This window comes from Lynx rufus, unplaced genomic scaffold (assembly GCF_022079265.1).
Source record: "Lynx rufus isolate CCGP_SWC_20201006 ecotype Redwood Valley unplaced genomic scaffold, mLynRuf1.p SCAF_5, whole genome shotgun sequence".
NCBI classification, from domain to species: Eukaryota; Metazoa; Chordata; class Mammalia; order Carnivora; family Felidae; genus Lynx; species Lynx rufus.
Genome location: NW_025814867.1, coordinates 157051245 through 157065696, shown reverse-complemented (window position 1 = coordinate 157065696; position 14452 = coordinate 157051245). Strand labels below are relative to the sequence as shown.

Here is a 14452-nt window from a genome sequence, read left to right as displayed (position 1 = left end):
ACCCATCGGGTGTCCCCGGGCCCGTCCCACCTGCAGTAAATGCCCTCTGCCTCCTTTTTCCTCACCCCTACTCTGGACACCACTCCCCCCACGGGCTACCTAGCGTGCACAGATCTTCCTCGCCCTGAGTTTTGCCTGTCCTGCGTCCTCCCGCTGGAGCCCCGCCTCCACCCCAGCCCGGGAGCACCAAGCCCTCTAAACCCCGCCCCTGAGTCCCTCCCCCCACCCTCCCTCACTGGGCCCCCAACCCCCATCCGGCAGGAACAACCCCCTGCCCCCCCATGAGCCCGCACCCTTCACCCCCTGACAATGAGGGCTTTCTCGCCCCTCCCCCGCGCCTCCCCGCCCCCGCACGTCACGTGGCAACCTTGCGCGCCCCCGCTCCCCCCGACAGTGCTCCTCTGCAGGTCCTGTACCTGTGGCCCCCAGTCCTTCCATCCCACCTGTCTCCTGCTGCTTTCTGGGGAGCCCCTTTCCCTGCGTTCATGGCCCTGTCCCCGCAAGGGACCCTGAGCGTGGAGACCCTGGACGGCTCAGACCCTGACCCGCCAGAGGGGAGCTCCTGTAAGCCCTCTCTGCTCCTCCGGGCCTCATGCAGGGTGGCCTCTGGGGAGACCACCAGCTGTGGTCTGGGGGACACCGTGGGAGGAGAGAGCATGGGGGTGTCCGAGGGACCCACCCCTCCCAAGGCCCCCTGTCCTCCCCCTTTGTGGGGAGAAACCCACCTAGCCCACCACTGTGGCAGGGGCCTGGGCAGGGAGGGACGCCGCGGGGAACACACTGAGCCCCCGTCCAGATCGGCGCTCACCATAGGTCCTCCTGGCCCCGTGTCCCGGGTCCCCTGGGTCCAGAGGGAAAGGTGTCACCAAAGGAGGCGGGCGGGGCCTGAGCTGGGGCCAGGGGCTCCGGGCAGCAGCCGACAGGCCATTTTCCCCCTCTGTTTGTACGCGTCCCGTTTGCCCGTGGGTCTCCATGGCGGTGGCCCCAGTCCCGGAGCCAGAGGCAGAGCGCCACACGGACACCATCCTGCTGGGCTCCAGTGAGCCTTCAGAGCCGTCATCCCCCGCCTCCCCAGGGCCCAGCAGAGGTGAGGTGTCTTCCCTTAGGAGGTCAGCCCCAGGCCTGGCAGTGTCTGAGGCCCCAGGCTCCCGGAATAGCCACACCTCATTCACGAGCCCCCTCCACTCCTCTGACATCACTTCTGGGCCAGGTTTACATTAGAAAAAGCAGGAGAGGGAAGGATCCCCTTTTGTTCCCTTTTCAGAGCTCATTGCATATGAAGTCAAGGTCAACGAGAGGAACATAGAAGGTGAGCCCTTGCCCAGCCGAGGGGGAGCAGCTCTGGAAAGACTCAGGCGCGGGGACCCCACCCTGGTGTCTCCCACATATTTAGAGCTGTGCAGCCAGTTTTAGGGCCTTTCAACACCCTTGAGAGAGACACTGTTCCCGTTAACAGTCCCTCCCCACCCCTGCTGCTGCCTCCCCTTTGCAACCACTTTCTTTCCCTGTGGATTTGCCTGTTGTGGATTCCTTGGGTTTCCACACGCAGTTCAGGATCAGTTCGTCAATTTTTGCCAAAAAAAAAAAAAAAAAAAAAAACCAAAACATTGGGGATTTTGAGAGGGGTCTGGGGGCCCTCTGGGGAGGCCTGGCCTTCCAACTGCGGTGTCTTCTGACCTTTACCCAAGGTACCCGCCCACTTCTTTAGATCTTTCATTTCTGTCCACAGCGTTCTGTGGTTTTCATCCTTCGGGGCCTGCTCTCCCTTTGTTACATTTATTCCTAACCCTCTTGCTCTGTTTGCTGGTGTCGTGACGCGCGGTGCACTGTGGGTGCCCACCTTAGACATCTGCATCTGCTGTGGAAGTTTCCAGGTGCACACGCAGCACCCTTTGTTTGAGGGAGGGATGTGCGCTCCGTGCAAGGTAAGCGGGGTGGTGGGGTGGCTGGGAGGCTGGGAGGCTGGGGCGGCAGGACAGGGGGGAGGCTGGGAGGCAGGGAGCCTGGGGAGGTGGGGAGGGGGGAGGCTGGGGCAGTGGAAGCAGGCTGGGAGGCGGGGAGCCCGGGGAACTGAGGAGGCACCGGCCAGGCTCTGCCCCTTGCCAAGGACAAGTTCCTGGGCCGCCTGTTCCTGTATGACGATGACGGGTACCAGTCCTACTGCTCCGTCTGCTGCTCCGGGGACACGCTGCTCATCTGTGAGAACCCCGACTGTACCCGGTGAGCCTGGGGGCAGCCCCGGGGCAGGTGCCACCACCCACCGCCCAGGCATCTCCGTCCTCGGGCTCCTCGTCCCAGAGTGTGGAGGACGTCCCCCCAAGACGAGTTCCCCCCGAGCTTCCCGTTTTCATCCCAGATATTTTGTTCGGTGTAGAGCCTTCACACGTGGGAGGCGGGGCATCGAGAGATTTGTGTTCCTGAGTTTTGTCTTTATTATCCTCACCGCCAGGATGGGCGGCGCCCTCAGTGGGGACGGGGACGCGAGGGCTGGTGGTCACAGGCAGGGGCCGGGCGGGGGCAGTTCCCCGTGGAGCTCCAGGTCCGTGGTACTTAATCTCCCTCCTCCCAAATCTGCCCCCCCGCCCCCCAGCTGGCGTCCTTGACCCCGACTTCCCGCAGGCTCTGGAGGTGGGGAAGACGGGCGGCCCCCCACCTCACCGACGGCAGATGGCTCCTTCCTGCCTGCCCCTCGAGGTCCCTGAGACGGGCTGGACCCCCTTTCGGGGTGACGGCTCCCCCTCGCCCCCGCCCGGTGCCCGTCGGCCTGAGGGCGGCTCCCGTCCCTCGTCCCCCTGCCTGGCGGCCAGCGGATGTCCCTTCGGTCGCTGTGACGTTCTGTTTGGCTCCAGGTGCTACTGCTTCGAGTGCGTGGACACCCTGGTGGGCCCCGGGACCTCGGGGAGAGTCCAGGCCGTGAGCAACTGGGTGTGCTTCCTGTGTCTGCCCTTTCCCCGCAGCGGCCTCCTGCGGCGTCGCAAGAAGTGGAGGGGCTGGCTGAAGGCCTTCTGCGACGGCGAGTCGGTGAGGGGCGGCGGGGGCGGGGGGCGGGGGCGGGCGACCGTCAGTGTCCTCAGGATGCCCGCCTGCGCTGACACCTGCGATGACGGAGCCCCGGCTTCCAAGCAGACGCGCGCTTCTCGTTTTCCTCTCCGGTCCCGGCTCCGCGGGGTCTGGTGTGTGGAAACGACTCTGGCCTGGCAGTTTTGCTGCTCCCGAGCGGGGGAAGGGGGACCTGGCAGGGGACGGACCCGGCACAGGCGTGCCTCCAGGTCCGGCACGTGGGGGCAAACACCCAGTCGGAGGGCAGGATGGGCGTGGAGTTGAGGCACAGATGTGGGGCACGGGCTCGGGGCACGGAACGGAGCACAGCTGCGGGACCTCCTGTGGGAGGCCAGGAGCCGTGAGCCAGGCCGGACCTATGGGCTCATCAAAGCGGGTTGCAGTATGTCCCCCAAGACCTAACACCCGGTACCCGTGAATGTGGCTGATGCTGGAACCAGGGCCTTTGCAGATGAGGTCTTCCTGGATGGCGTGAGGCAGGAGGACAGGTGTCAGAGGGAAAGCGGAGGGGGATGGAGACATCCGGGGGGAGGCTGGCCACACGACACTGCGAGAGGGGCTGGAGTCCAGCCCAGGACTGCGAGCAGCACAGGGGATGCTCGGGGGAGGCAGGAGGACCCTCCCCGCGAGCCCCCAGAGGGAGCCAGACCCGCCACACCTGGACCTGGGACTTCTGGTGTCCACATAGAAATGCGGTAGTGGTTTTGTGGCACGGTTTATATTCGCTGTTACGGCAGCCCCGGGAAACTAAGGCTCGAGAGGGACCACCCTGGGTAAGCGGGTGCGGCGTGGGGTCCACACATAGGTCTGCAGAACTAGGGATCCCCTTGGGCCTCTCAGCCTCCTGCCCCCACCTCTGCCTCTCCCTCCCCCTCAGCCTCACTCTCTCCCTCAGCCTCTGGCTGTTTGGTGGGAGCAGGTGGGGGGAGAGGGCCGTCCGGGCCCTGGGTGTGCCCGTGCCGGCTCTCACTGGAGGGGCGGGGGGCGCTGGAAGGGGGTGTGTGCCGACCCTGGGGCACCTCCCCACCTCCATGGGCGCCCCTCTCTCCTGGAGCCAGGACTGCCCCCCCCACCCCCCACCCTTCCCGGGTCCTCGGCCACCAGAGTTCTGGGGACTTGCTGGCCTCCAGGCACAGGCCCTGAGGCTGGACGGCGTGGGCCCGTGGCTGAAGTGTGTTTATGGTGCTTTTCAGAAAAGGAGACGCAGCCTGGTGGTGCTTTTTTTCCTCTCTATGGGTGGGGTGCATCCCAGGAGGGGCCGTGCTCCCCAGTTGCAGGAAGTTTCCTTTCGTGTTCACAAGTGTCCTTAATGCCCCAGTGCTGGGGGGAGAGAGGAGAGGAAGGAGCCCCCCGCCGACAGTCACAGCAGAGGGGACCAGGACGCCCCCCCAGTGCCCATCAGAGCCGCACCTGTGCTGGACCAGCTGCCCTCCTCACGCCCACCTGCAAACTCACCAGCCCCCCAGCCCGTGGGCTCCAGCCACAGACAGGCCCTTCCCCACGTGGCTCGGGGTCTCCCACTCCGGCCCGGCCAGTGCACGTTCCTGGGGGCGGGGGGTCTGGGGTGCTTCTTTTACAAGTGGGCGTCTTGGAAGGGGTGGGTGGGGGTTACCCATCGGCTTTCGGGTCCTTTGTCCTCAGCGGGCAGCCGTGAGGGCCACCAGGCACCTCGGGGCCCACACTGAGGAAGGACAGTCGGGGGATCCCCCTGCTGTCCATATGCAGGATCCCCCAAGAAATCCAGAGGAAGTGCTTCCTCTTGGGATCGAATTTTCTTCCTCTGCGATCAGGAAAAGCCCCTTGCACCTGCCTTTCCTGTGCTAGAAATGGCCCGGCGGGGGTCAGGGCCAGAGACCCCGGCCTGGGGGGGCCAGCCTGCCTTGAAGGCGCGTTCAGGGGTGTCTCCCCTGGTGGGGAATTGCCTCTGCTGGGGCAGAAAGAATTTTCCCTGGGCCTCACGGGCTCTGCAACCGGGCCACGGTGAGAACTGCGTTTTCTTTCAATAGGAGAACACGCTGGAGACCTACAAAACGGTGTCCGTGTGGAAGAGGGAGCCGGTCCGGGTGCTGTCCCTGTTTGGGGACATCAGGAACGGTGAGTGCAGTGAGGTCACGCCGGACCGCGACGGTCTGCCCCCAGGGAGGTCCGCGGGGAACCCGGTGTGTTCAGGCAGCTGGCAGGAAGGGAAGGACACGAGAGCAGCGGGAGCTCACTCCTTCAGAATTGCCGACAGGACAGAAAGTGCAGGAAGCAAGTATGGATGCGAGATGCCACCAAGCAGAGCTGCGGGGCCCAGGCTCCGTGCAGAGGGCAGCAGTCCAGGCCAGGCCCTGCCCGTGGCCACCCCACACACCTGACCACCCGCAGGGCTCCCTGCCCCTCCCTCTACCCAAATGTCCCAGCCTGCCCAGGCCGGCCACGTGATGCGTCCCAGCCTTGTCCTGCCCACCCCCACCCCCGGGCCCTTCTCGGACCCCCACTTGCTGGTGCCTTGGAAATCCTGTGGATGCTTCTGGGCCCAGCAGACCTAAGAATCCATGAAAACACTCCTTAGTCTCTGGCCAGATAGAATCAGGACGTGCCCCACCTCCTGCACTGTGCCACCGCGAGCCTCGCAAACTGTGGTCACAGCGGCCCCGCGTGCACCTGTGCTGCCGACGGGGTGTCCGCGACACATGGGGGGCAAAGCCTGCCGGCTGAAGGGGCGCAGGAGTCACGACCCCAGGCCACCCCGGCCTGCATCTCCCCACCCGGACCATGCGTCCCTTACTCCCGTTTGTAAGGTCCTTTCTGAACTCGCCTTCCCGCCCCCAGGCCGAGGACTCTCCGAGGCTGTGACGGGGAGCCCACAGGTCACGCCCGCCGGGTCACACGGCCAGGCTGGGTGACCTGAGCGTGGACACCACGGCCTGGCGGATTTCCTAACCCAGAGCACGACACAGCAGCCCACGAAGGCCTGGTTTTGCAACCAATTGCTTGACTTTCTTAAATCCATACTCAGCGGAGTTGGCTGCTTAGCGGGTAGCGAATGGAAACTTCATCCTTCCTGCCGGTGCCCTGTCCTTGAAAAGACAGAGTTTGCTCATTAAGACAGAGACATGTTGTCTAATCAACCCTCGGCCTTCGGGTCTGTGTGGGGCCAACGTCGACGCCACCCTTCTGAGCCCTATTTCTCCCCACGCAGAACTAACGAGTTTGGGCTTCTTGGAACCTGGTTCTGACCCAGGAAGACTGAAACACTTAGATGACACCACCGACGTAGTGAGGAGGGACGTAAGTACCGTGGGGTGCCTCCAGATGCCAAGATGAGGGCACACGTGCAAAACCCCCGCGGGTGCTGCGGGGGTCGGGGTCCCCGAGCCAGGGTGTGCGTGGGGGGCCCGCAGGAACCGGCGCCCCGCAGGCAGTGGGGGAGGCGAGAGGGGTGTTTCCACGGCCCCCACGCCGCCCACGGCCCAGAGCGATGGGCCAGAACCCCGGTTCTTGTGGTTGTCATCCAGGGGCCCGATCCCAACACAGACGGGATGAAACGCCACCCGCCCCTTCAGATAAAATCGTGAACTGAACAGCCAGTCACTGTTTGGGGGCATTCTCCAAACACAGCCTGGAATGTTCTGGTTCCCTTGAAGGCTGTTTCCTGCTGTCCCGGACAGTGACCTTGGAGGAAGTGCCTAAAAAGTGACTCACTGGCATCCAGCTGGGCCAGGAGCCCTTGGCGATGGATGGCAAGGGTCTGGGGAGCCTCCTCCTGGTGGTCCCGGGACAGGAGGACCCGGTCCTTCGGTCTCTGGGCCCAGGAGAGAGGATTAGAGCCCATCGTCCTGAGAGCCACCAACTGTGGGCAGAGGGTCTGGGGCCAGGAGTGCTGGCCGTGGAAGGGGCCACAGGAGGGGGCCGACGTGGGGGTTCTGTTCTGCCAGGGGCCAGCCAGGGACTCACCTCTCTGCTCCCCGTGGGGCCTGGGAGCCTGTGGTCCAGGGGGCTAGCGCCCCCCTCTGGCCATGCCTGGAGAAGCCCCACAGCCTCGTCCCACCGGAGGCTCCCCTGCCCGGAGGCCCCGAGGACAGGTCTCCTCGTGGGACAGGGCACACCTGGACCTCATGACCTTAAACTTCATCACCATGGGCCTCATCCAAGATCCCACACGCTGCCCTCACCCCGACCCCTTGAGACGACCGACCATTTCCAGAATCTGTCCTGCAGGCACGCCCATCCTGCCTCCTCCCCCGCCCCCGGGACCAGAGTCCGCCCTCACGGGGCAAGGCAGGGTGTGGAACGTGATGGTGACACGGGCCTCCCTGTGGGCTGCAGGGGACACCAGGGCACCGCCCTGCACGCCAGCTGTGGCTCCCAGACACCCCGTCTTCCTTAGAGAGGCCCACTGCCGACAGCAATGGGCACCCGCTGTCATCCACAACAAAACGGGGCCCCTGTTTTCTCAGCGATAACATGGCCTCTTTTAGCAATAGGAACACGTCACACCCCCTATGACAGCAATGTGGGACCTCTATTTCTGGTCGTGACACTGGAAACCTGTTTTCTGTAGCAGTGAGTGACAGTCGTGAGTGACACTCGTGAGGGACACCCTTGAGTGACACCCGTTACCACAGTAATCACGACTCAGGTGCGGGCAGCATCTCTGAGCGCCCCCACACCACGCCTCCTGACCTCACCTCTTTCCACGAGGCCTGTGACACGGGCTGTGCCCTTGCAGCCCCTCCTAGAGACGGGGGGTGGCCGGCTCCCACCTGCTCCTGGCCATGGGTTTCTGTTCCAGCCCGGAGTGGGGGGCAGGCAGCTTGGGGGGGGGACCGCGTGTTCCCTCCAAGACTCCGGTGTCTTCTCCGTGAGCTGCTTCACGGCAGCACGTACTGGGGGTCAGCGGATGGGTGACTGTGGGCGTGCTGGTCTGGGACCGCCCGCCCGTGCTCGCCTCCTTGCGCCCCTCCCCGACCGCCCTGCCTGGACAGCACCTTTGCTCCGGTCACTAGGCCGTGACGGAGGCCGGTGCCCAGACGCCCCCAGTAGCTATCAGGGACACGGGAAGGTGCCGGAGGAGACACAGGCTCGGGGGCTCACCGAGGGATGCGGGCTCTGGTTACACGGTCTGGGGGACGGCCCGGGGAAGGGGGTCTGCCCTGGGGCAGGACCCGTCAGAAAACCAGCGGTCCAGCACCTGGGTCTCTGTTAATGTTCCTTTAGTAGAAAGACGGGGGCTACGATTGTCATTAACGGGAGTCCCTCGGGTCCTGCAGGAGAGGGGCACGTGGGCCACTGTGGTTCCGGAGCATCCTCGTTGGCTCAGGCACGGTTGGAGGGGCGGCCTCCTCCCCCCGTCCGCAGTGACTGGCTGACTGTGGATGGTCAGGGAAGGCTGTGGCCCCGCTGTCCGCTCCCGGCTGTCACGTCAGGCGCACGTCATACGCTTTCCGGCAAAGCGCTGGGAATGCGTGTGAATCCCGGGGTCGGCGTGCCAGCCTTCCCAGGGGCGGGTCTATGAGGCCAGCGCCTGGCACCAAGGGCTCGCCTCACGTTCCAAGTGCCCTGCGGGGGGCTGGCCTCCCCTCGGGTGACAGAGGCCGGGCTCCGTGCGTCCCTGAGGCCAGTGGCGGCTGTGACCTGGGGGGTGTCACTGCTCCCGCCAGGGCGCTGTGGGGGCTCGGCCTCATCGCGAGCCACTCACCTGGGCGCACAGGTGCCTGCTGCGGTGGGGGCCGCTTGGTGCCCGGGAGCCACCTGCCAGGACAGGCCGTCCCCACCTGCCTTCTGTGTGCCCGTGTCCTGCAGGTGGAAGGATGGGGCCCGTTCGACCTCGTGTACGGCTCCACGCCCCCCGTCGGCCACGCCTGTGACCATCCTCCGGGTAAGAGACCGCGGTCTGCGGGCGTTCCCTGGCCGTCTGGTCCCCAGACCCGTTTGCATGCCCCGCCCTCGGTGCTCTGCGTCCCTGTAGCAGGTGCTCCGAGTGGGGTCATTTGCGGGAGGACGCGCACGTGCGCTCCCCACGCCGTTTTCACTGCCCTGTCCCCTCATAATGGGGGGGACCCGGGCCCTTGAGGCTCAGCCGCTCTGGCGGGGACAGGCTTGCCCCGGGGAGAGGCGGGCGCCGGGTCCGGGCAGTCACCCCCGCGCCCCTCTGCCGAGACCCCACGGGCAGAGCCCACACGCACCCGGACGCCCCTCCCCCAGTGTGGTACCTGCTCCAGTTCCACCGCGTCCTGCAGTACGCGAGGCCCTGGCCGGCCTGCCAGCAGCCCTTCTTCTGGATGTTCGTGGACAATCTGGTGCTGACCCAAGAGGACCGGACCATAGCCACTCGCTTCCTGGAGGTACGTGCCGCGCTGCGGTCCGGGGGCCTCCCCGGGACAGGCCGGCTTCCTCGGAGCCCGGCCCCTGAGCCTCCTTTTCACCCGGTTCGCGGGGGTCACCGCGCCCCTGGGGCACAGACCCTTCAAGGTGGCCTTGGTCGGCGTGCCCCACACGCTGCTCCCACACTTCAGGACAGGCCAGCATGGGGCTCTTCCTTTGAACACACGCACGTCTCGCACACCACACACACATCACACGCACTGTACCTCTGGGGCACCGACAGCCTTGTGTCTTCTCTCCACCGACCCGAATCCTGACCACGAGAGCAGCCGCCCGGGGCTGACTGGCTCAGGGCCCCGGCCGCATGGCCCCCCCATGGGGCAGCCCCCGGTGGGGCCTGACGCCCCCCTCTCGGGAAGTCTCCCTCATGCTGAGATGCTCACAGAGTCACGGCAGAAAGTCTCCTCGCTGCCCGCCCCGCCCGTCCCCCTCGCCAGTCCTGTCGCCCGGGGACGGTGCTTGCCCCTGCACGCAGGTGTGCGGACGCCCACCCCGGGTTTGAGTCACTTAGCGACCACCCTGGATGGGCCTGTTCTGGGCGGTTTTACTTTGGACGTAAAAAACGTATTTGATCTGTTCCCTAGTGGGAATGGGGCCGCTGTAGTCTTGCGGTCTGATAAGACCGAGCTGCGGGGCGTGTATGGGGACACCCGTGGGACGGTCCCAGAAGTGACACTGCTGGGCCAAGTTGTGGTGTATTCGCTGCTGCGCCCACCTGCCCAGTCGGGCTGTCCCAGCCCCTAGACCCCTGCAGGGACGCAGGGCCCACAGGGTCAGGCTGTCCCGTGCAGTCTCGCTGTGTTTCTGCCCATGCGTCACCGCACCTTACGTTCTCCTAGAGTACAATCTGTGAATTATAGTTGTTTTTATTAAAAAAATGTTTTTTAAATGTTTATTTATTTTTGACGCGGGGGAGGGGCAGAGAGAGAGGGAGACACAGAATCCGAAGCAGGCTCCAGGCTCTGAGCTGTCGGCACAGAGCCCGACGTGGGGCTCGAACCCACAGACCGTGAGATCGTGACCCGAGCCGAAGTCGGACGCTCAACCGACTGAGCCCCCAGGCGCCCCCTGTGAGTTAGTTTTAAAAGTCATTTTCACAGGGCTGAGCAAAACGTTCCCATTCTTTAAAATAGCAACATGCCCCCCTAGAAGCTGCCAGGATGAGGTTTGAATCCTGAGTCATTTATCAAAAAAAAACAAAAAAAAAAAATCTAAGAGAAGTGATAGCGGGTCCAGCCACGAGGTGCAGGTTCCAAACCCGGACGCCAGTTATCCGCACGCGTAGAGCCCATCAAAAATCCTGCCTTTGGATGGCTTTGCACACACGTTTGGGAGGTCACAACTGGTCCCAAATCAGGAGGGCCAGAAAGGGAGCGTCCCACATTTCCTGTGACGGCTCCCGTCTCGCTGTGGAACGTCGTTCCTGCTGAAGGCAGAGAAGATCTAGACATTCGGTCTCCTTCGGCTCTGGCGAGTGCCGGGCTAGCTGCTGTCTCTCTCCCGGCGAGGTGTCTGGGTCCAGGAGGAGGCTGGGGTGTCCACGGGTGGGGGGCGGGCGGGAACGGTGCACATGGGACTCTGTAGGCTCCCTGGGTCCATGTGAGTGGGGTCAGCCTACCTTGCGTTGGGCGTCAGGGGCCAGGGGGCTTCTTGTCTCAGTGTCTCCTCTAGCCTCTCCCCCTCCCACTGGCGGAAGGTCCGTCTCCCTCCCGCCCCTCCCCTTCCAGGGCCCTCTAGGGTCCAGGCAGCCCGCTTGGCTCCTGAAACACCGGCACTTTTCTAGAAAACCCTTCGTTGCCAGCAAAGCCTCTTATCTTCCTGAGGCAGAAAGGCTGTTGGCTCAAAGATAAAGGACCCCTTTATCCTTCAGGGAAGTTCACCTCCGAGCTGGAGCCCATGGGGAAGCCCTGCCCACGTGACCTCTGGGACTGGAAGGTCTGCTGGTAAAGGTTTCCCAGCGATGTCTCAGCCTCTTTCCCGCAGAAGGTGATTTCTAGGAAATCAGATGCGAGACGTCAGCAGTGGTGACTGACAGCCGCAGTCTGTCTAGAAAGGTGGCTGAGGCCTGGGGGCACCGTGAGGGGCAGAGGTCATTGCCCGGGTCACGCCGAGCCACAGCCCAAGTCTCCCTCCCCCAGGCCGACCCCGTGACCATCCAGGACATCTGCGGCAGAACCATCCAGAACGTGAACGCGGTGCACGTGTGGAGCAACGTCCCGGCCGTGAGAAGGTGCTCCCGGCGCGTCCCAGGGCCCTGGGGCGCTTGCAGTGGGGGTGGGGACGCCGGCCCGGCATCAGCGAAGTCTGGGAACACGGAGTTTTCTAGACGGAGCCATGCCCGGGCAGCCTCCGTGCCCAGGTCAGGGGCTGTGTCCGGTGTGCCTCTTTTCCGCCAGATTCTGGGCTTGATCCAGGTCAGGAATGCCCGCTCCCACTTTGGGGACCTTTCCCCAGCCTCTTGCATCAAGGCTGCCTGAGGCTGTCCCCTCAGGACTTTGCAGGGCCTCCCTGGGTCCTGAGAAGAAAGTCAACTCCCGGATACCCGTCACCTGGCCCTGGAAACCACCCAGCCTTCTGGAGCTCTGCCCTGCCCTGCCCTGCACACATGCACACCCACTCCCACCCACGTGCTCACACTCATTCACACACACAGGCTCACACACACTGTCACGCTCACACAAGCTCATTCACAGTGCATTTCTGGCCTGTACGAACCACTCAAACACACCAGGCCTTGGGCCCTTCTCCGTTGCCAGAACATTCCTGGGACCATTCATTCTCGTGAGCATCCAGCCCCCCCCCCCACGCCCCCTGCCCCCTGCCCTGGATAGCTTTCTGCTCCTCGGACACCCGCCCTCGCTCATCCGTCCTCACCCACACAATGTGCCCCAGAGCCCCTGAGGACACGGCCGCCTCCCTCCCCCACAGCCCACACCATGCGGTACCTGCCCTGTGGTGAGCCGGTGTTGACGGCATCTGAGCTAAGCCACGCCTTCTGCTTCTGACAGAGAGTTTCTGGAAACTCCTATGCCCCCCCCCCCACCATGTCCAGCATTCCCCAGCTTGCAGTGTGGCGTGTGCTCGTGGCAGGACGTGCCAAGGCTTGGCGTGTGCCAGGCCCACACCCAGGCTCCGTGTTCAGTGGAGCGGAGCGAAGCAGCTTTCCCCGTGTCTTCGGAAGCGTTGAGCGTCAGGCCTCCTCCTCTCCCTGCCCTCCTCCCTCTTCCCCCGCCCGGAGTTCTGCCGCTGCAGGCGCCTGGTTCCCAGAATAAAGCTGGAAACAGCGTCTTCACGTGGGCCTTTGCCTCCAGGCTCATGTCTCAGTAGCGAGGACAGAGCCTCACGCTCGCTGAAAGTGGAAGCATTGAGCTGAGACGGTTGGCAGCTGCCTGTGGATGGCCACGGCCACGGCCACGGTCATCCCTCAGGCAGTAGGCCTGCCCCCCGGGGAGGCATTTGGGGAGGGTGCTGGGATGGGCGCCGTGTGTTTCTGCCGCCTCATCTGTGGCCTTCATCCCCGACGTAAACCCAGTGATGTCCCCCGACCCTGGTGTGGGTGCTGGGCACCAAGTCCGTGAAGACTTGAGTCCCACGGGCGACATCAAATCGCAGGCCAGGGTGCACGTGATCTCCCCATGCACCTGCCCCACACACAGGGCCCCCAGCACTGGGGGCCACGGCACCGTCAGGGGACATGCGCGGTGCCGTCCTGGGTCTCGGGTATAGGAAGTCCTTGGGAGTGATACACGGCGCAGTCTGGCCAACCTTGGCCGCGCAGTCCCGCCCCTTCTTGTGCGCGGGTTCTCTCCACGGTGGCTCTTCACACTGAGAGTGGACTGCCGAGCTGGGCCCGGGGCTCCGGCTGCTCCCCAGAGGGGCCATCTGGTCCCCTGCTGTCCAAGGACTGCTTGTCATTCTACACTGGCTGGAAAGCTTACGGAAGATGGGTGGGGGCTTCCAAGGATGTCTATCTCCGAGGCCTCTGGATAATCCGGTGGGAGCCCGTGCGCCCCACTCACGGTGCCGCCACCTCCACCCCCGGGGAGCCTGTGCGGGGCCCGGGTTGGTAATGAGCCTCCTTCTCTCCTTTGCAGCAAGCATTCTGCCCTGGTTTCCCAAGAGGCATTGTCCTCGCTGGCTCAGGACAGGCGGAGAATGAAGCCCCCCGCCCAGGGGCCAGCCAAGCTGGTGAAGAATTGTTTTCTCCCCCTGAGAGAATATTTTAAGTGTTTTTCAACAGGGCTCACTTCCTCTTTATAAATGATTCATTTTACCATGAAAAAAAAAAAAGTCTTCCTAGAAACGGGCAACTTTCCTTGCATTGTTTCTTTTTTCTCTCTCTTCAAACTATTATTTTATTTGGCTGACTTTGGATTTCCCAAGGTGGCCTCAGACAGAGGCACCTCCCGCTCGGTGCGGTGATGCAGGGCCCGGCCCGGCCCCGCCCTTTCTCATGGGGGCGACATTCTGAGCCTCTAACCTTGGACAAGACCCTGACGTTATGAAGCATATTTGTTGCTGAAAACGTTTGTGTGTGCCGGTTGAGACGTTACAAATATATTCACTGTGGTTGCTACTGGTCATATTCTGGTGTTTTTATGTGCAAGGATAGCCTTTCTTTTATCCCGTAGGACGTGGGAGTGTGTGTGAGGAAGATAGGCAGGACAGGTTGTCATGGTGGGTGTGGCCCGTGTCCCCTGTGCACATGTGGCCCCTGTGGGTGCGTGACTGCCGCCGGCTGAGAGTGAATACCGCTCCCCCCGATTATAGCCGCACCAAACATCCCAAACCCTTGCAAAGCGTAGACTAGGACGGTTGGTAAACAAAGGGAGAAAGAGCTGAATGGACAGCACAGAGGCCAAGGTCCGATCCCCGTTCGAGGCCTGCAGCCCACGGGTGCTCCTTAAACCAGAGGCAATTGCCCGTAGGAAGTGGGATTCCCGCTCGCCACGGGCCCCGGTGAGGACAGACGTGTTACAGAGCACCGACTCAAGCTGGCTTCAAATCACATGTAATGAATCCT

General features: G+C 63.5%; 1 protein-coding gene across 2 annotated transcripts; it reads left to right on the top strand.

The window, feature by feature from the left end:
- Positions 1-972: 972 nt before the first annotated feature.
- Positions 973-13689, top strand: DNMT3L (DNA methyltransferase 3 like). 2 transcript variants are annotated; one of them, XM_047099115.1, is made up of 11 exons: positions 973-1087; positions 1265-1309; positions 1846-1925; positions 2108-2220; positions 2850-3021; positions 5067-5154; positions 6245-6333; positions 8848-8923; positions 9250-9389; positions 11568-11659; positions 13524-13689. In XM_047099115.1, exons 1-11 carry the CDS (start codon positions 973-975, stop codon positions 13687-13689), a joined length of 1176 nt encoding a protein of 391 aa, XP_046955071.1. The 2 variants fall into 2 exon arrangements, with proteins under 2 accessions (XP_046955071.1, XP_046955070.1); XM_047099114.1 differs by having other exon boundaries at positions 11568-11672; positions 13528-13689.
- Positions 13690-14452: the final 763 nt, after the last annotated feature.